This window comes from Sus scrofa, chromosome 13, assembly GCF_000003025.6.
Source record: "Sus scrofa isolate TJ Tabasco breed Duroc chromosome 13, Sscrofa11.1, whole genome shotgun sequence".
Taxonomy (NCBI): domain Eukaryota; kingdom Metazoa; phylum Chordata; class Mammalia; order Artiodactyla; family Suidae; genus Sus; species Sus scrofa.
In genome coordinates, this window is record NC_010455.5 from 196,809,242 (window position 1) to 196,831,365 (window position 22,124).

Consider the following 22,124-nt stretch of genomic DNA (forward strand, 5'->3'; position numbering starts at 1 on the left):
CCCTTGTGCCACAGCGGGAACTCCATGGGATTTTTACTTCAAACATCATTTAAAAAAATTTTTAATGAACACATAGAAGAATTTTTACTGAAACAGAAAGATCTTTGTAAAATACATTCAAAACAAATATGCCAAGATGTTAACCCTGGTTGATGCTTGGTAGTAACATAAAGATGATTGTTATTTTCCTCTTTGTGCTTTTCATATTTTTTTTTAATTTCCAGGAAAAAATTGTGTAATTTTATTTTGTAGTCTTTCTGAATCCATTCATTCACTGACTAGCAAAGACGTGCCAGGCATCAGGCTGTGCCAGATAGAAGAAAAGACACAAGTCTGTTCTTTATCGGGAGAATGGGAGGCAGCCAGTTCTGCAGGGCCGTCTGTCCACCTGTCTGTCTGTCTAGGAGGAGTTGGAATTCAGAGAATAATCACTTTGCTGGGTAGTATTCATTTGGGTGGGGGCAAGGGGGGATGGAGGGGCATTGACAATTGGTGGTATTTGTTTGGGTATCAATGGCAAGGGTGTCTGGGGGAGTGGGGTAGGAGAAAGCCAGAGGAGGGTATGATGTGTCCCCCAGCACTCGCCACTCACATGGGACAGTTACTGCAGGGAGCACTAGAGAAGCCGATGGCAGTCCTGAATTCAGCCTAAGGCCCTGATACCCTGTCAGGCAACCCAGGCTGGGCTGGCAGCAGAATCTGCAGAGCTCAGAGCAAAATTAAAAGGCAGGGCCCATTTATTCAGAAAGCAGGAACGAGTACCATTGAAGGTACCAAAATATAAAGCTCTTTGTTTTCATCCATAATTTCTCTTCAACTTGTCTTGCTCTCTCTCTCTCTCTTTTTTTTTTTTTTTTTTTTGCTATTTAATGTCATTCTAAGTAAAAAAAAAAAAAAATGTATTTAGAAGCATGAATTTTACCATTCTACCCCATGTTATGCAAAGCCAGATCTAAATGCAAATATAGGAGTATTTAATCCAGATGGAAAATCACCAGATTACCGAGCTGGCATTTTATAGCACAAACTGGGAGCATTCAACCAGAAGCAGCAAACTTGAGCCAGACTGGGGAGGGTACAAGGAGGAAGGGGGGGGGTTCCCCACCCAGGGACACAACCAGCCCACAGAGCACTCCCTCTGCACGGAGATACTCAGGGGCAGTGCTGCTCCCCACAGATGCCCGAGGCCCCTCTGCCCTGGCCACCCTGGGCACACATGCCCTTGGGCCTGGGGGATGCTGGGAACCCGCTCGTGCTGGCCACGCCACACACCAGCCTGGGATGGGCTCAGGGAAAGTCAGACCTTTGTCTCCCCTTCCCATGGATCTGCCATCCCAGCCCCTGGCATATTGGTGACATCCAAGGTTGTTCCTTGACAGAAAGAAAAAATGGTCTGTAGGCCAAAAGAGCATGGCATTTTCCAGGAAATTTTCATCTGGAAATGAGCAGTGCCAAGATAGCTTCAACAATGGAAATTCAAAGGAAACGAGTGATTTAGGAATCCAAAAAAAAAAAAAAGGAGTAAATGAGGGAAAAACCAAATCATGCTGGCCTCAGACTTCTCCAGAACTGTGCTAAATGCCAGAAGACAGTGGTGCTGAGGGAAGACTAAGGGCAAGAAGCTTTTTCGCAAGAGGGTATTTCATTCAGCGAAGAGGTCATTCAAGTTGCAAGTCAACAGCAGGCCTTCTCAGGAGTTCCCGTTGTGATTCAGTGGGTTAAGAACCCAACTAATATCCATGTGGATATGGGTTCATTCCCTCACCTCCCCCTCCGTGGGTTCAGGATCTGGCATTTCTCTGACTGTGGTGTAAGCCAGCAGATGCAACTCCGATTTGACCCCTAGCCTGGGAAGGTGGGGCCCTAAAAAGAAAAAAAAAAAAAAAGAAAAGAAAAAAGAAAACCACGGGAAAAAAAAAAAAAAACCAACAGGCAGGAGGCCTTCTCAAATTTGCACCCAATAGCTCTTATGGGAAAACAAAACAAAACTCCTGGATAACAAAATCCAGCAAATAGCAAATAAAGAGACTAGTCAAAATAAAAAACTCAGGTATGGAGAACTTGTGATAAAAAGGAATGCCATCTAAGTCGGCTCCTTGAAAACTCTGCTCCTGGCCATGCTGTGTACCTGGATTGAGGCTGACCTAGACACCAGACCAGCCAGTCATCTTCCGAGCGAGGCAGCCCAGGGACAGCGTCCACTCTGCCTGGCTTACCCTCTCTGCACACACAAGATGGCATCGGTGCAACATGGGGCTCTCCCATGATGCGACCAGTTACTGTCCCCCCAGAAAAGAATGTCAGCAGTCCTGGGGTGCAGAGAGAGGGGCCAGGCAGGGCCTTGGACCCCATCCTGCCGGGGAGGGAGAAGCAAGACCCAAGTGTGAACTGAGGCTCCAAGCCCACCACGTGTTGCCATTGTCCCATTCGACTTTACTAACTAGCCTGAAGTTCAAAGATAAAAAGATGAAGAATTTCAAGATGGCCCAGTGAGAGCACTAAACCACATGTGGGACCCTTTCTGTGTGCAGTGTCCGGGGGGGAGGGGGGTTGGTGGCCAAAGCTGGCCCTGGCTACAGAGATGAGAGTTGCAAGAGCTGTGCTTCAGCAAGCCTGATTGGTTGAGAACCAGGGAGAGACCAAAAATACCCCATTAACAATTCCAGGCACGATGCCCAGATGGGCAATTAGATTTCTCCAAGCAAACAAGACGCGAGAACCAGACATCTGGTTGAAAGTAGAGTATGAGTCACCAGGAACAAAGATGGGAAGGAGGCCGCCCCTGGCCCAGATCAGGGAAGCGAGCCTGCTCATTGTGTAGTTGTGTGTGTGTGCTTCTCAGCTGCTAAGGAGATGAAAGGTTCTGCAAACACAGAACAAAGGCAAAGATGTACCACCATCAGAACAAAACAGAGGGACCAGAGCCCCCAAGGCAGATGATCAGGTATACGGGAGTCAGGCCCAAGGTGGCATATAATAATCTTGGTGCACCCAGTATCTGGGGGATGCCCTCGACTGTGCAGGCTTCTCCCTGTTGGAAAATGGCTCGGATCGTCAGTGTCCAAAAATGAGACACATGGACAAGGGGAGATCTTGACACGCCTCTTTACTTCTGCAGAAGGGTGCAGGTACTCCAAAAGCACGCGCAAAGAAGAGAAGACCCTCCCTATTTATCCCTAACGCAGGTGAGGTACCTGTCCCCTTCCCATGGGTCAGGTCAGGGTGCCCATTCTGCCCGGTTGGCTAATTGAAACAAACTATTGCTGGGAGAAGAGGGAAAGAGGAGGCGGTCGCAGAAGGACATCTCAGCTGAAACCGGAGCAAAATGGAGTAACCAAGATTTCCTTTGAGGGGCATGTTTGGCGCAGTCAGTCTGTTCGCTGTTTCAGCTCTTAACCTGTTTATTCAGAAAGTATTTGAAAGTTCTTGAGAGACGGGATTAAGATGGCGGAATAGAAGGACTGGAGCTCAACTTCTCTCCTAAAAACAACAAAATTCACAACTAAAGACTGAGCACACGTCACCAAAATGGACCGGAAACCTTAAAAAAGATGCCCTACTCCAGAAGAAAAAGAGGAGGCCACATCAAGAGGTAGGAGGGGCGATTTCACGATATAAACAACCCCATACCTCCTGGATGGGAAGCTCCACAGACTGGAAACTAACTGGTTCACAGAGACTCACCTACAGGAGTGAGAGTTCTGAGCCACACATCAAACTCTCACATGTGGGGATCTGGCACAGGGAGAAAGAGCCCCTGGAGCATCTGGCATTGAAGGCCAGTGGGGCTTGTGTGCAGGAGCTCCACAGGACTGGGGGAAACGGAGACCCCATTCTTAAAAGGCGCACACAGACTTTCACGTGCACTGAGTCCTAGGGCAAAGCAAAGTCTCCAAGGGAATCTGGGTCAAACCTGACCGCAGTTCTTGGAGGACATCCTGGGAAAACAGAGGTGAATGTGGCTTGTTGTGAAGGAAGGACATTGAAAGCAAAGCTTTCGGGAATATTTAGCAGCTGTGTCTTTCTCTGGAGGTGGCCATTTTGGGAAAATCTGACCCCACCCATCAGCCAGCTGCTGAGAAGCCCCAGGGCAAACAACAACCCAGGTGGGATCACAGCCCCGCCCCTCAGTAAACAGGCTACCTAAAGACCCCTCAGGCACACAGCTGCCTCTAATCCCATCCAAAGACTAAGCCCCACCCCCCAGAGGGATTACAATCAGCTCCTCCTACCAGGGGGCAGGCATCAGCCCCTCCCATCAGGAAGCCTACACCAAGCCTCCATACTGACTTCAGCTACAGGGGGGGCAGACATCAGAAGTAAGAGAGGCTACAACTCTATTATCTGTAAGAAGGTCCACCACACCAAAAACCTATAAAAATGAAAAGACAGAGGACTATAACTCAGATGAGGGGGAAAGGAAAAACCCCAGAAAAACAGCTAAGCCATGAGGAGATTCTCAGCCTCCAGGAAAAAGACTTTAGACTTTTGATGCGGAAGAAGATGCAAGACATTGGAAATAAACTGGAGGCAAAGATGGATAACTTACAGGAAACACTGACCAAAGAGATACAAGATATAAAACTTAAACAAGAAGAGATGCAAAATACAATAACTGAAATAAAAAATTCATTAGAAGTAGCTAACAGCAGAATACAGGAGGCAGAAGAACAAATAAGCGAAGTGGAGGACAGATTAGTGGAAATTAGGATGCAGAACAGAAAAGAGAAAAAAGATTGAAAACAAATGAAGAGAGTCTCAGAGAACTCTGGGACAACGTGAAACTCACCAACATGTGTATTATGGGGTGCCAGAAGGAGAAGAGAGAGAGAAGGAGACAGAAAAAATATTCCAAGAGATAATAGCCGAAAACTTCCCTAACATGGGGAAGGAATCACTCACTCAAATCCAGGAAGCACAACAAGTACCATACAAAATGAACCCAAGGAGGAACACCCTGAGACACATACTAATCAAACTGACCAAAATTAAAGACAAAGAGAAAATCTTGAAAACAGCTAGGGAAAAGAAACAAATAACATAAAGGGAACCCTGATAAGGCTATCGGCAGATTTTTCAGCAGAAACTCTGCAGGCCAGAGGGAGTGGCATGATATACTCAACGTGATGAACGGAAAAAACCTCCAACCAAGATTACTCTACCCAGCAAGGCTCTCGTTCAGATTTGAAGGAGAAATCAAAACCTTCACAGATAAGCAAAAGCTGAGAGAATTCAGCAACACTAAACCAGGCTTACAACAAATACTAAAGGAACTTCTCTAGGCAGAAAAGAACAAGACAAGAAGGAAAGGAAAAAGGGCAGCAAAAACAAATCCAAAGTAATTAATAAAATGGCAATAAGAACATACATATCAATAATTACCTTAAGTGTGAATGGACTAATCGCCCCAACCAAAAGACGTACACTGGCCGAATGGATACAAAAACAAGACCCATATATATGCTGTCTTCAAGAGACCCACTTCACTTCTAGGGACACATACAAATTGAAAGTGAGAGGATAGAAGAAAATATTTCATGCAAACGGGGACCAAAAGAAAGCTGGAGTAGCAATACTCATAACAGACAAAATAGACTTTAAAATGAAGAATATTTTAAGGGACAAAGGACATTACATAATGATCAAAAGATCAATCCAAGAAGATGATATAACAATTTTAAATATCTATGCACCCAACACAGGTTCACCACAATATATAAGGCAACTGCTAACAACCTTAAAAGGAGAAATCGACAATAACACAATCATAGTGGGGGACTTTAACACCCCACTTACAGCAGTGGACACATCAACCAGACAGAAAATCAATAAGGAAACACAGGCCCTGAATGATGCATTAAACCAGATGGACTTAATAGATATTTATAGGACATTTCATCCAAAAGCAACAGAATACACATTCTTCTCAAGTGCACATGGAACATTCTCTAAGGTTGATCATATCCTGGGCTACAAATCCAACCTCAGTAACTTTAAAAAAATTGAAATCATATCAAGCATCTTTTCCGACCACAATGTTATACGACTAGAAATCAACAAGAAAAAAACTGCAAAAAACACAAACACATGGAGACTCAACAACATGCTACTAAACAACCAATGGATCACTGAAGAAATCAAAGAGGAAATTAAAAAATACCTAGCAGCAAATGACAATGAAGATACGACACTCCAAAACCTATGGGATGCAGCAAAAGCCGTTCTAAGAGGAAAGTTTATAGCAATACAAGCCCACCTCAGGAAACAAGAAAAAACTCAAATAAACAAGCTAACTTTACATCTAAAGCAGCTCAAGAGAGAAGAAGAGACAAGACCTAAAGTTAGTAGAAGGAAAGAAATCATAAAGATCAGAGCAGAAATCAATGAAATACCATAGAAAAAAATCAATGAAACGAAAAGCTGGTTCTTTGAAAAGATCAACAAAATTGATAAACCTCTAGCCAGACTTATCAAGCAAAAAAGAGAGAGGACTCAAATCAATAAAATTAGAAATGAAAAAGGAGAAGTAACAATGGACATCACTGAAATACAAAGGATCATAAGAGACTACTATATGCAACTATATCCCAATAAAATGGAAAACCTAGAAGAAATCGACAAATCCTTAGAAAAGTACAATCTTACAAGACTAAACCAAGATGAAATAGAAAAGATGAATGGACCCATCACAAGAACTGAAATTGAAACAGTGATTTAAAAACTTCCAACAAACAAAACTCCAGGACCAGATGGCTTCACAGGCGAATTCTATCAAACATTTAGAGAAGAGCTAACAACTCTCCTTCTGAAACTATTTCCAAAAACTGCAGAGGAAGGATACTCCCAAACTCATTCTATAAGGTCACCGTCACCCTGATACCAAAACCAGACAAAGATAACACAAAAAAAGAAAACTACAGGCCAATATCACTGATGAACATTGATGCAAAAATCCTCAACAAAATACTAGCAAACCACATCCAACAATACATTAAAAGGATTGTTCATCATGATCAAGTGGGATTTATCCCAGGGATGCAAGGGTTCTTCAGTATCCGCAAATCCATCAGTGTGATACACCACATTAACAAACTGAGGAATAAAAACCATATGATCCTCTCAATAGATGCGGGAAAAGCCTTTGACAAAATCCAACACACATTTCTGATAACAACCCTTCAGAAAGTGGGCATAAAGGGAACCTACCTCAACATGATAAAGGCCATATACGACAAACCCACAGCGAACATCATTCTCAATGGTGAAAAGCTGAAAGAATTCCCGCTGAGATCAGGAACAAGACAAGGATGTCCGCTCTCACCACTGCTCTTCAACATAGTTCTGGAAGTCCTAGCCACAGCAATTAGAGAAGTAAAAGAAATAAAAGGAATCCAAATTGGAAAAGAAGAAGTAAAACTATCACTATTTGCAGATGGCATGATACTATACCTAGAGAATCCTAAAGACTCTACCAGAAAACTGTTAGAGCTTATCCATGAATTTGGCAAAGTTGCAGGATACAAAATCAATACACAGAAATCGATAGTGTTTCTATATACCAACAATGAAAAAGCAGAAAAGGAAATTAGGGAAGCAATCCCATTTACCATCACATCCAAAAGAATAAAATACATAGGAGTAAACCTACCTAAAGAAACAAAAGACCTGTACTCTGAAGACTACAGGCCACTGATGAAAGAAATCAAAGATGACACAAATAGATGGAAAGATATACCATGCTCGTGGATTGGAAGAGTTAATATTATCAAAGTGACTATACTACATAAGGCAATCTACAGATTCAATGCAATCCCTATCAAATTACCAAAGACATTTTTCACAGAACTCAAACAAAATATTTTAAAGTTTGTTTGGAAGTACAAAAGACCCAGAATAGCCAAAGACATCCTGAAAAAGAAAAATGGAGCTGGAGGAATCAGGTGCCCGGACTTCAGGCTATACTACAAAGCAACAGTCATCAAAACTGCATGGTACTGGCACAAAGGCAGAAATATAGATCAGTGGAACAGGATCAAAAGCCCAGAATTAAACCCATGCACTTACAGCCAACTAATCTATGACAAAGGAGGCAAGACAATACAATGGAGAAAGGACAGCTTGTTCAATAAGTGGTGCTGGGAAAACTGGACAGTCACATGGAAAAGAATGAAATTAGAACACTCCCTAACACCATACACAAAAATAAACTCCAAATGGATTAAAGACCTAGATATAAGACCAGACACTATCAAACTCCTAGAGGAAAACATAGGCCAAACACTCTCTGACATAAACGACAGCAACATCTTCTCAGATCCACCTATCAGAGTATTGACAATAAAAAGAAAAATAAACAAATGGGACCTACTCAAACCTCAAAGCTTCTGCACAGCAAAGGAAACCCTAAACAACACAAAAAGACAGCCCACAGAATGGGAGAAAATCTTTGCAAGTGAATCAACTGACAAGGGATTAATCTCCAAGATTTATAAACAACTTCTGCAGCTCCATACCAAAAAAACAAACAACCCCATCCAAAAATGGGCAGAAGATCTAAACAGACAGTTCTCCAAAGAAGACATACTGATGGCCGAGAAATACATGAAAAGATGTTCAACGTCACACATTATTAGAGAGATGAAAATCAAAACCACGATGAGGTACCACCTTACACCAGCCAGAATGGCCATCATCCAAAAGTCTACAAACAATAAGTGCTGGAGAGGGTGTGGAGAAAAAGGAACCCTAGTACACTGTTGGTGGGATTGTCAATTGGTACAACCACTGTGGAAAGCAGTATGGAGATTCCTCAGAAAACTAAACATAGAACTACCATTTGATCCAGCAAGCCCACTCCTGGGCATCCATCCAGAGAAAACCACGACTCACAAAGACACATGTACTCCAGTGTTCATTGCAGCACTATTTGCAATAGCCAAGACATGGAGACAACCTAAATGTCCATCGACAGAGGAGTGGATCCAGAAGAGGTGGTACATATACACAATGGAATATTACTCAGCTATTAAAAAGAATGAAATACCAGCATGTTTTGCAACATGGATGGACCTAGAAACTATCATGCTAAGTGAAGTCAGCCATGCAATGAGACACCAACATCCAATGCTTTCACTGACATGTGGAATCTGAAAAAAGGACAGACGGAACTTCTTTGCAGAACAGATGCTGACTCACAGACATTGAAAAACTTATGGTCTCTGGAGGAGACATTTTGGGGGGTGGGGGGATGTGCCTGGGCTGTGGGATGGAAATCCTGTGAAATTAGATTGTTATGATCATTATACAACTACAGATGTGATAAATTCATGTGAGTAAAAAAAATATATATAAGACACACACACACACACACAAAAAAAAGATTTCTTTGATAGAAAAGATATGTTACTTCTCATATCCCAAGGAGCAGTGATGCTGAGGACATGTCACAAAGCTGCCTCCGGGGATGTTCTAAATGGGTACAGTATTATGAAATCATTTGAGGTTCCTGGCTAGCTCAAGGGTGGTAGATGGCAATTTTGACTTGGAATCTTTTTGATTTCTCTAGAATATCCTGGATGGGACCTGATAGCATGATAGCCAAGAGGACTTTTTAATTTGTTTTTAGCTTGAATTCAAGTTTACTCCATTGCGGTCATTTTGGGGTTTTTTGTTTGTTTGTTTGTTGTCTTTTTAGGGCGACATCCGTGGCATATGGAAGTTTCCAGGCTAGGGGTTGAATCAGAGCTGCAGCTGCCGGTCTACACCACAGCCACAGTAATGCAGGATCCAAGCAGTGTCTGCGACCTACACCACAGCTCATGGCAATGTCAGATCCCCTACTCAATGATCGAGGACAGGGATTGAACCTGCATCCTCATAGACACTTGTCAGGTTCATTATTGCTGAGCCACGATGGGAACTCCCTGTTGTGGTCATTTTTCATTTTGGTTTGGGGCTTGATGCTGCCCCTGTGTTGGGGGAACAGAGAAACACCCAGAATCAGTAAGGCCCAGTTACTTGGTTGGAGACAAAATCTCCGAGGGAGGGAGAAATGAGACCAACCCGGGGGCGCCTTAAAATGTCTCAAGTAGGAGTTTTAATCATGGCACAGTGGAAACGAATCTGACTAGGAACCATGAGGTTGTGGGTTCGATCCCTGGCCTCGCTCAGTGGGTTAAGGATCCTGCATTGCTATGAGCTATGTTCTAGGCTGCAGACATGGCTTGGATCCTGCATTGCTGTGGCTGTGGCGTAGGCTGGCAGCAACAGCTCCGACTGGACCCCTAGCCTGGGAACCTCCATACGCCATGGGTGTGGCTCTAAAAGGACAAAAGAAAAAAAAATAATTCAAGTAGTTCCCGTCGGGGCTCAGCAGGTTAAGAACTTGACTAGTATCCATGAGGAGGTGGGTTCGATCCTTGGCCCCTCTCAGTGAGTTAAGGATCTGGTGTTGCTGCAAGCTGTGAGGTGAAATTTCACAGAATTGAAATGGGAGGACGTTGTGGTGTAGGTTGCAGATGTGGTTCAGGTCTGGTGTTGCTGTGGCTGTGGTGTAGGCCTGTGGCTGCAGCTCAGATTTGACCCCTAGCCTGGGGACTTCCATGCGCCACCTGTGCAGCCCTAAAAAGGAATATATATATTTGATAAGCAAGACGTGAAAATAGGCAAGTTTCCGTTAAGACAATCCAAGATAGAGTCCCCACTGTGTTAAGAATCCGACTGTGGCAGCTTAAGTTGTTGCGGAGCCTCCAGTTCCATCCCTGGCCCCGAGCAGTGGGTTAAAGGATCATTAAGGGAGTTCCCTTCGTGACTCAGTGGTTAATGAACCCAATTAGGATCCATGAGGATGCAGGTTGGATCCCTGACCTCCTTAGTGGGTTGAGGATCCGTCGTTGCTGTGAGCTGTGGTGTAGGTCACAGATGTGGCTCGGATCGCTCCTTGCTGCGGCTCTGCTGTAGGCTGGTGGCTGTAGCTCTGATGCAGTCCCTAGCCTGGGAACCTCCTTATGCCGCCCTAAAACGGGCGGTGGGGGGTGGGGGGCGAAGAGAGTCATTGGGCGGCTTGGATTCAATCCCTGGCCCAGGGACTTGGTGGCCATTAAAAACATTGAAGAATTCCTTTCTCACCTTGAAGTGAGGAAGACTTTCTGATTCAAAACGCAGATGCTCGCTGCTGTGGCTGCGGTGGGAGCTGTAGCTCCGATTAGACCCCTAGCCAGGGAACCTCCATATGCCGAGGGTGCGGCCCTAAAAAAAAAAAAAACAAAAAACAAATGCAGATGCTAAGAAAAGAAAATATGTTTTAAATCTGAAAGCATAGAACTCAGAAGCTTCTACATGCTTTAAAAAAAAAAAAAAAAGAACAGAAAGCAAATCAAAGGACAAGACACAATGACAGTGGAAAGAAAAAGGTATGACTCATGTCACCGATCAAGGGCCAGTTTCCCTCCCACCGAAAAAGCCCTTCAAATCATTATGAAAAAAAGCAACGACTGAGTAGAAAAATGGGCAAAGATACAAGCAGACCGTTGACAAGAAAGGAAACAGCCGTTACCTATAGGAAGACATGCTCAGTCTCACACAGAATAGAAGAAATAGAAACGAACAGTAGTAGTCTGAAGACAATATCACATTTATGAATTTGATTTTTAAAAATCCAAGAGCTTGAATGATAACCTCTGAACGTTATCATGATTGTAATCGTTATCATACCCCAGAAGCCCTTCCTTTGTGGGGAAGTAGAAATTCTCACACCCCGCCGGCAGATGCATAAATTGGTTACAGCCACAAGGGTGAGAGTGTGGCCGTTTTTATCAAACCTACAAATGCATAGCCCTTTGGAGCCAGGAGACCGGACACCTCGCCTCCACCTTTACTGCGCTCCAGGATCCTGCCTTGCACGGGTCCAGCCACCAGCAACCCTGGCCCATGACTTCCGGTTGGGTTCAGCCAATGGGGAGCCCCGAGTAAGAGAAGGGGGAGGAGCCAGTGAGGGAAATGTACCCCTCGCCCCCGCTCCCTGCGCCGTCATCCTGAGCCAGTTCTGATGGCTTACACCGCAGCTCTTCACACAAGCCCTCACCTTCCAAATTCCAGCGTCGGCGTCTTCCCTCTGCACCTCGAGCCCAGGATGATAACAGCCCCCATCCTCTCCTACCCCTGTTATTAAGTTTCAGATACTACATTCTTCCTTATGGTTGGCCTCCATCCTGCTCACACATTTGTAAATGGTCCCTTGATTTAAATCTTCCTCAAATTATCCTAACTTGAATGGGCTGTTGCCTGCTGAAGGACTAGCCATCCTACTTCTGGGAAGCTTCCTCCCTCTTAGACTTGACTTAGGCAGAATGACGCATTTCCAAGATAATCCATGGCAGAAACTGTTGGAAGCCGCTCAAATATCCATCGTAGGGACTGATGATATAAATCATGGTATATCTATAAATCAGGCTATGCAACTATTTAAAAAAAAACAAGGGAATTCTCTTTGGCGCTGATGTAGAAAGATCTCTCCAATACATTTTTAAGTGGAAAAAGCACTTAAAAAGTGGAGATCAAATGTATATGCCATTTCTGTGTTTAAAAAAAGAAAAAAGGTGGGGGAGGGAAATAAGAATGTATGTTTTTGCTTGTGCATGAAGATACTCTGAAGGGCTAACCAAAAAATAAAGAATAAGGGAGTTCTCAGAGTTCCTGTTGTGGCTCAGTAGTTAACAAACCTGACTAGGATCCATGAGGACTTGGGTTCGACCCATGGCCTCGCTAAATGGGTTAAGGATCCAGTGTTGCCGTGAGCTGTGGTGTAGGTCGAAAATGTGGCTTGGATCTGGCGTTGCTATGGCTGTGGTGTAGGCCAGAAGCTACAGCTCCGATTGGAACCCCTAGCCTGGGAACCTCCATATGCCCTGGGTGTGGCCGTAAAAAGCAAAATAATACGACAATAATAATAAGGGAGTTCCCGCTGTGGCTCAGCAGGTTATAAACCCTACTAGTATCCATGAAGATGCGATTCCTGGCCTTGCTCAGTAGGTTAAGGATCTGGCATTGCCATGAGCTGTGGTGTAGGTCCCAGACACGGCTTGGATCTGGGGTTGCTGTGGCTGTGTTGTAGGCCAGCAGCTGCAGCTCCGATTCGACCCCTAGCCTGGTGTGGCCCTAAAAAATGAATCAAAATAAAGATTAAAAAATCAATAAAAAATAAAAAGTTTTCCAAAGGAAACAAGACAGTAAGACTCCTCACTATTTACTTTTTTGCATGTTTAAAAATTTGAAACCAAATGATTCTATTACTACCTGTTTAAGAGTTAAATTTCATATGTCTCCCTGACCAGGTAGGAATTGGTCTCAGAAGCTGAGATAAAGTTGCTTGTGGAAATGGGGATCAATGGCTCAGCTCCCAGGAGGACAGAAGAAACCTGGAATCAGGAATTTCCTGCTGCTCTTTCATGGTCGTGTCTTTGCCTGTTGTCTTTGCAATTTGATTAGACACTTGGGAATTTGATCCCCTCATACTGATTGCCTTTCAGATGTGAACATAAGAAAAGGACATCTAAACTAACAAAGATGCTTTGAGCCAGAATGTCTCCGTGATCGGACCTGTCAATTTGTATCCCATGGGTAAGTGTTAACTTCTTCATCGCAGCTCCCAGTGTCGGCCGCCAATGTCAAGAGCTAGCTGGAACTTAGGAATCTGTGTTAATGGTTTAGACTTTAAACCATTAATGATGGTTAATGATGTCTTTCTGCCCCACTGTTATTTTAGGGAAACACACACAAATGAACAAAATGTGTGTTCGTAAGGCTCAGTAATGATGGGGGATAGCCTGGTTATAATTTGCATCAGAATTTCTCTTAATACCCTCGTTCAATCCAGGATGGAGTTTTTTCACTCTGCTCCCATATTTGGAAAAAAGGCTAAACCCCTTGTTCCCCTCCACGTCACAAAACGGGAAAGTCATCCCTGAACTTTAGTTTCCACACTTCATTTATTATTGATTTTTTTGTTTTGTTTTGTTTTTGTCCATAGCCCTCCTCATTTCTGCCTTTTCTTTATCTTTCGTTTGATCCTATTTCAACATCACCATGCATCTATTCCATAGCTCCATCCACTGGAGAGTGTATGAAACTATACTCTCCTACCAAAAACGCCATCACGGAGTTCCCATCGTGGCACAATGGAAACGAATCCACTAGGAACCATGAGGTTGCGGCTTCGATCCCTGGCCTCGCTCACTAGTTAAGGATCCAGCGTTGCTGTGAGCTGTGGTGTAGGTCGCAGACACGGCTTGGATCCTGCATTGTTGTGGCTCTGGTGTAGGCCGGCAGCTGTAGCTCCGATTAGACCCCTAGCCTGGGAACCCCCATATGCCTCGGGTGCTGCCCTGAAAAGACAAAAGACAAAAAAATACCAGTCGCCATACCCTTACTTCCTAAGTCATGGGACCTCCAGGAAACAAATGAGAATCCCCACTTCTCATCACCAAGGCCTTTCTTCCTCCACCAACCTGGGTACCTCTGCCTTGGAATTTGTGAATTAGCAACGTTGCTTATTCATATCCTAAGAATTGTTCCAGGTAAATAACTGCTTCCCAGGACAGTCCCTCAGCCAGCCAACCCTTGTTACTAGTGTCAATTCCAAACATCTTATTTGGGGGGGTTTTGGTTTTGGTTTGTTTTATTCTTTGTAGAGCTGCACCTGCAGCATAGGGATGTTCCCAGGCTAGGGGTCAAATCGTAGCTGTAGCTGCCAGCTTATACCACAGCCACAGCATCGCGGGAGCCGAGCCACATCTGCCCCCTACTCCACAGCTCAGGGCAATCCAGATCCTTAACCCACTGAGGGAGGCCAGGGATCAAACCTGTATCCCATGGATACTAGATGGTCCTTAACCCGCTGAGCCACAAGGGGAACTCCAGAAAGTGTTGTTGCTTTTCTAACCTGTTTTTTCTTCTTCCCAGTGCACATCAGCCTCGTGTTTGGTATTTCTTTTATTTTGTCTGGTAAGTGTTTTTCTTGGCTTGGTAAAATTTTGTACAAGGGTCAGAGTGTTGGACGGAGCATTTAGAAGTCAAACATGTGGGACATTTGATTTTTGATCCCAGATCCATTGCCCATTTTGTCTGAATCTTTTTTCCTCAAATGCTTTCTCTGTAAACAAAGTCAAAATTTAGCCAATTCTAGGTTTCACATTTGTCTCACAAAACTATTATAAGAAATTAACATTAGAGAAAAAAATTTTTTTTTCTTTTTTGGTCACCCATGGCACATGGAGTTCCTGGGCCAGGGATCCGATCCCCGCTGCGGTTGTGACCTACATCAAGGCTGGATCCTTTAACCCACAGTGCCTGGCCAGGGTTCGAACCTGCATCCTGGTGCTACAGAGACACGGCTGAACCTGTTGCGCCACAGCAGAACTCCTAGAGAAAATCTTCAAATCCTTTAAAAGAACATTCGACTTGGAGTTCCCGTCGTGGCTCAGTGGTTAAGGAATCGACTAGGAACCATGGGGTGCGGGTTCCATCCCTGGCCTTGCTCAGTGGGTTAAGGATCTGGCGTTGCTGTGAGCTGTGGTGTAGATTGCAGAAGCGGCTGGATCCCGCCTTGCTGTGGCTCTGGCGTAGACCGGTGGTGACAGCTCCTATTCGACCCCTAGCCTGGGAACCTCCATATGCCGAGGGAGCGGCCCAAGAAATAGCAAAAAGACAAAAAATTTAAAAAATAAAAAATAAAGAACATTTGACTCTTAATATTGTCATTTATAGAAAAATGAAGAGACAGACAAAAGAGCATCCAGATATAACTTCCCTTTAATCTGCATTCTCTCACCTGTTCTTTGGTACCTGGTACTGAATAAGGGAAAATATGTTTTGTTGTGTTTTTTTTTTTTTTTTTTTTTTTGCTTTTTGCCATTTCTAGGGCCGCTCCCACAGTATATGGAAGTTCCCAGGCTAGGGGTCTAATCAGAGCTGTAGCCACCAACCTATGCCAGAGCCACAGCAACACGGGATCCGAGCCTCATCTGCGACCTACACCACAGCTCACGGCAACTCCAGATCCTTAACCCACTGAGCAAGGCCAGGGATCGAACCCGCAACCTCATGGTTCCTAGTCAGATTCACTAACCACTGAGCCACGATGGGAACTCCAAAAATATGTTTTTTGAAAACTAAATTTCTTGCCTACATAGAAACCTGTCCACACACCCTCACTCTTCATTGTGTATCCAGCCTTCTGATGAGCACTGGGAGATGATCTTTGACACTTTAGCCATTAACCATAAAAGGCAGGATGTGACAAGTACAGCTGTAAAGTCTCCTTGGCCACTGCCACTTCCTTCACACTGCACACATCAGCTTCCCAATGTCATGGTCTGTAGCATGGGTCTATGACTAGCACCTGCTTCAGCATAGCCCTGGGGCTGAAATGACTGGGAAGGGCCAACCTGGGTACACATTCCCCCCACCCCACCTCCCAAAAAAGGGGGGAATAAGCACAGTGGGAAATTCTGAGGAGAGAAACTCGCTGTGGGCTGAGGTGGGCTGAGCCGCTTAGGGAGGGCCAGAGGAGAGGGGAATCATTGAGCTGAGAAGATGGGGTGGCTCGGGACAGGGCGGGTTATTCTGATGCAGGGAGCTGCTGAGAGTCGGTCATAACTGGGTGAGCCCAAATTCTGTTTACGCAATGCTGAGTTCCTGTTTCCGAAGCATGCCTGCCCCCGACACTGTGTTGCATTTATTAATTGTATGAGTTCAATTAATCATACAATGAAGAGCTCTTCCTTCTGGGTTTCCAGGACCCCAGGGCTCTTGGGAAAGGCTTGCCTGCTGGAAGTGCGGGACTCCAGATCCCAAGAGACAGGTTGGACCGTGACCAAGATACAGCCGTGGGTTCGTGATTTTAATTTTTCTTTTCTTTTTTTCCTCCCACTCCCTTTAGATTCTTCAGATGAATCTTGCACTTTAAAGATGAGATTCCGAAATTCCCAGTCAATCTTATCATGGGAATTAAAAAATCATTTGGTCGTGCCAACTCACTACACATTATGGTACACGATCATGAGGTTGGTTTGACATTTTCATTTTCCTCTTGCTAAACGTCTCATCCTTCTGTTATGTGGGATTGGGGAAGGGGTGATCTCGTGGTAGAACTTTTCTCTCTGGCTCTCCACCCCCAATCTGGATTTTATTCAGAGCTTTGAAAGTCCAAAGGCAAAAGACCTATCTGTTTTTAATTGCATTGAATACTTGGACAACCCAAAGTTATTTTTGACAAAATGTTTGTATTTTTTTTTAATATTTTTAAAATTTTAGAAGTTCCCGTCATGGCTCAGTGGTTAACGAATCCGACTAGGAACCATGAGGTTGCAGGTTCGATCCCTGGCCTCGCTCAGTGGGTTAAGGATCCGGCATTGCCCTGAGCTGTGGTGGAGGTCACAGACGCGGCTCAGATCCTGCGTTGTTCTGGCTCTGGTGTAGACCGGCAGCTATAGCTCTGATTACACCCCTAGCCTGGGAACCTCCATATGCCGCAGGAGCGGCCCTAGAAAAGGCAAAAAGACAAAATAAATAAATAAATATTTTAAAATTTTTATTTATTTATTTATTTTCTTCTTAGGCCACACCTGCAGCATATGGAGGTTCCCAGGCTAGGGGTCCAATTGGAGCTGTATCCGCCAACCTACACCACGGCTACAGCACCGGAACTTCCGACTCCTGTCCTCAGAAAACTCAACACTCTTTATCACCCAGACTTACTGAATTAGAGAAATCATTATGAAAAATAGATGCAAAAATTATTTTGCTTCTGAGGCTCTGACTTGTAGAAATTGGCTTTGGTTAAAAATACAAATATTCTGGAGTTCCCATCGTGGCTCAGTGGTAAAGGAACCTGACTAGTATCCATGAGGATGAGGGTTCGATCCCTGGCCTCGCTCAGTGGCACATCAGAAACCTGCCCCGCCCAGCCTAGGACAGGCTCAGGTCCAAAGTCTGCCTTGGTCGCCAACCAGCTGTGACCCTTGGGTACAGAGCAGTCTCTCTGGGCTAGTGCTTCTCCTTCGGGGTTGCTTCTGGGATTCATGACATAATGGATGGGACCCTCCTTGACTCTCTTCTTCCCATATCTCATAATCACCCTCCTAAGCCATGGCTTTGATCCAGTAGCCCCTTGGAGCATCCATTTGTTGGTTGTTTGCTTGGCTCGTAGCTGTTGCCGCTGCTGCTGATTGGCCCACTGGAGGCCCTCTTGTGGGTTTCTCTTTGGTACCTGCTCGTGAGTTCATGCCTGTATCAGGCGGTCACATCTATCACTACCAGGCTTTCTGGGGGGTTTTTGTTTGTTTGTTTTTGTTGTTGTTGTTTTTGCCTTTTCTAGGGCCCCACCCACGGCATATGGAGGGTCCCAGGCTACAGGTCTAATCAGAGCTGTAGCCACCAGCCCACGCCAGAGCCACAGCAACTCGGGATCCGAGCGACGTCTGTGACCTACACCACAGCTCACAGCAATGCCCGATCCTTAACCCACTGAGCAAGGCCAGGGATTGAACCAGCAACCTCATGGTTCCTAGTCGGATTCGTTAACCACTGCGCCATGACGGGAACTCCTACCAGCCTTTCTGAAGCTCAAGAAAGCGGCTGTCTGTGCTGTCCCCATATGGCACAGGCTGACTTAGGACTGGACCATGTGGTCCTTCTCCCAAGAGGGGGGGGGTCTCAGGGAGAGCATCCATGAGTGTCTGTGGGGGCAGGGAGATCGGGGCCCCTGCCGTGAACACCCAACAGTCACTCATTCATTTATCCAGCAAACATTAGGGGTCTACTACCTGCCAGGGGTCACCATGAACTAAAAGGCCTGCTTTCTTGGAGAAGACATTCTACAGGTAGGCTGAGAGATCAGTGAACAAAGATATAATGGGGCAGGTGGGGGCAAATGGTACAAAGAAAAATAAAGGCAGGAAAGAGAGATCAAGAGAGAGGGCTTGCATACCAGTCAGAATGGCCAGCATTAATAAGTCTACAAATAACAAATAACAAATACTGGAGGGGGTGTGGAGAAAAGGGAAGCCTCCTGCACCATTGGTGGAATGTGCATTGGCACAACCACTATGAAAAACACGATGGAGATACCTCAGAAAACTAAGTATAGAATTACCATATGACCCAGCCGTCCCACTCCTGGGCATCCATCTGACAAAACTACAATTCAAAAGGATACATGCACCCGTATGTTCACGGCAGCCCTGTTCACAGTAGCCAAGACATGGAAACAACTTAAATGTCCATTGACGGATGAATGCATTAAGATTGGTACCTGTACGCAATGGAATACTACTCAGCTATACAAAGACCAACTCCTGCAGCAACATGGAAGGAACTAGAGCGTCTCATATTAAGAGAAGTAAGCCAGAAAGAAAAAGACAAATACCATATGATATCACTTATTTGTGGAATCTAAAATATAGCACAGATGAGCCTATCCACAAAACAGAAACAGACTTATAGACATGAACAGACTTACGGCTGCCAAGGGGGAGAGGGGAGGGGTGGGGTGGACTGGGAGTTTGGGTTGGTAGCTGCATACTATTCCATTGAGAATGGATAAGCGTGAGGTCCTGCGGTACAGCACAGGGAACTATATCCAGTCTCTCGGGATAGACCGTGACGGAAGATAGTATGAGAAAAAGAATGTATATATATGTATAACCGGGTCACTTTGCTGTACAGCAGAAATGGACATAACATAGTAACTCAACTATATGTTAAGAAAGAAAATTTTTAAAGAGAAATAAGGGGAGTTCCCTTCATGGCTCAGGGGTTAACGAATCCAACTAGGAACCATGAAGTTGCGGGTTCGATCCCTGGCCTTGCTCAGTGGGTTAAGGATCTGGCGTCGCCATGAGCTGTGGTGTAGGTCGCAGACGCGGCTCAGATCTGGCGTTGCTGTGGCTGTGGTGTAGGCCAGCGGCTACAGCTCCAATTGAACCCCAAGCCTGGGAACCTCCATATGCCGTGCACATGTGGCCCTAGAAAAGACAAAAAAAAAAAAAGAGAGAGAGAGAAATAAGGTGCTTAGGGGTGAGGTAAGGCACCCCATTTGCAATAAGGTGGTGACGACAGGTGATTTCACACCGTGACATTTGAGCAGAGCCAGAAAGGAATGAGGCAGGGTTTACAGGTCATGGATTCTCATCATGTAAGTGCTAAAGTCACCTTTTGCCATCTCTTTCCCTTTCAAAGCAAACAAGAAAATATGAAGATGGTTGAGACTTGTGCGAATATCACAAGGTCATTTTGTGACCTAACAGATGTGTGGATAAACCTGACGGAGACGTACATTCCCAGAGTGGTTGCATTCAGAGAGAACACAGCTCTGGTCACGTGCATGGGTTCTTTCTTCATGGCAACAGACAGTGAGTTCATCCCTTTTTTTTTTTTTTTTTTCATTTAACACCTACAATTGCGGCATATGGAAGTTCCTGGACCCGGGATCAAATCGGAGCTGCAGCTGCAGCCCTACGCCACAGTTCGCAGCAACGTCGGATCCTTAGCCCCCTGAGCAAGGCCAGGGCCCAAACCTACATCTTCACAGAGACAACAGTGGGGTCTTAACCCACTGAGCCACAATGGGAACTCCAGAGTTCATCTTTTATAATCTTCATTATCGGGGAGTTCCCATCATGGCGCAGTGGTTAACGAATCCGACTAGGAACCATGAGGTTGCGGGTTCGGTCCCTGCCTTGCTCAGTGGGTTAAGGATCCAGCGTTGCCATGAGCTTCGGTGTAGGTTGCAGACGTGGCTCGGATCCCGCGTTGCTGTGGCTCTGGCGTAGGCCGGTGGTGACAGCTCCTATTCGACCCCTAGCCTGGGAACCTCCATATGCCGCAGGAGCGGCCCAAGAAATAGCAAAAAAAAAAAAAAAAAAAAAAAAGACAAAAAACAAATATGATCTTCATTATCATCACCAAAACGGTCATTCTTTGCATTGCCACGAATTAGGAAGTTCTGCAAGGGTGTTTTAGACACAGGGCTAGGTTCATCTCCTGACCCGGCTACTTCCTGGCTCTGTACCCATGGAGTAGTTCCTTTGCCTCTCTGAGCTTCCGTTTTCTTATCTGAAAACTGGAACGATAGCCTGTCCTTTGCAGATGAGGACTCAGTGCCTGTATAAAGCAGGCATTTGGACATTCATAGCTGTTACTTTTTAAAAATTCATTTTTAGTTGAAGTAGAGTTGATTGACAGTGTTGTGTTCAGGTCTGGTATAGAGTAGCTGCTGCTTTGTGCTTTCTTTCACACCTGACAGGAAGTGGGGAACGGGGTGCAGAAAGTCTGTAGGCATTAACAAGATCCTGCTGTGTAGCACTGAGAACTATGTCTAGATACTTACAATGCAGCATGACAATGGGAGTCAAAATTATGTGTACATGCTCTATCTACGGTGGGGGAAAAAATGTGTGGGGGGAAATAACAATAAAAAATAAATTTTAAAAAAAAGAACATTAAATTTACCAAAAAAAAAAGCCTCTATCTGAGCTGTCACAACTCTTTGGGCCAGTGTTTTCCTAACTACTGCAGCCAGGCTCCATCACTTCTTCCGTGTCCTGATCTGCAGCCTGTTTCCAAAAGAAAGATGCGGCTTCCGCTCCCTGGAGAGGGCTGTGTGGGTGTGTACCCACGCATGCGTGCTGAGCACAGTGATGACAGCTGAATCCCACTGGAACAAACACAGATGCTTGTGAGATTCTCTGGACTTGTGGAATTGCTTGTTTGTGTGCATGTCCACAGAGAAAAGAAAAGCCCATCCTAAAGAAAATGGTGTTCAGACCATTCAAGAATGTATATGAAAATAGTAATGATATGTAAATACCCAGATTTAGAGGAAATGCGGGGAGTGTACACAGCCTTTCTTTCTTCCTTTCTTTTCTTTTTTTTTTTTAGGGGCAAACCCATGGCATATGGTAGTTCCCAGGCTAGGGGTAGAATCGGAGCTGTAGCTGCTGGTCTATGCCACAGCCACAGCAATGCCAGATCCGAGCCTCATCTGCCACCTACACCACAGCTCATGGCAATGCCAGATACTTAACCCACCAAGCAAGATCAGGGATCGAACCCACGTCTTCATGGAA

At 45.0% G+C, this 22,124-nt stretch overlaps 1 protein-coding gene across 5 annotated transcripts in view; it reads left to right on the forward strand.

Annotated features, from left to right (window-relative positions):
• IFNAR2 (interferon alpha and beta receptor subunit 2) overlaps positions 1-22,124 on the forward strand; it is an 86,726-nt gene that overhangs the window by 43,327 nt on the left and 21,275 nt on the right. For 2 of the 5 annotated variants that reach the window (XM_021068451.1, XM_021068450.1), the window contains exons 2-5: positions 13,527-13,617; positions 14,959-15,000; positions 16,937-17,060; positions 20,236-20,408. In XM_021068451.1, the coding sequence (XP_020924110.1) occupies positions 13,614-13,617; positions 14,959-15,000; positions 16,937-17,060; positions 20,236-20,408 (343 nt within the window). In that variant the 5' untranslated portion in view covers positions 13,527-13,613. 5 annotated transcript variants of the gene reach the window in all.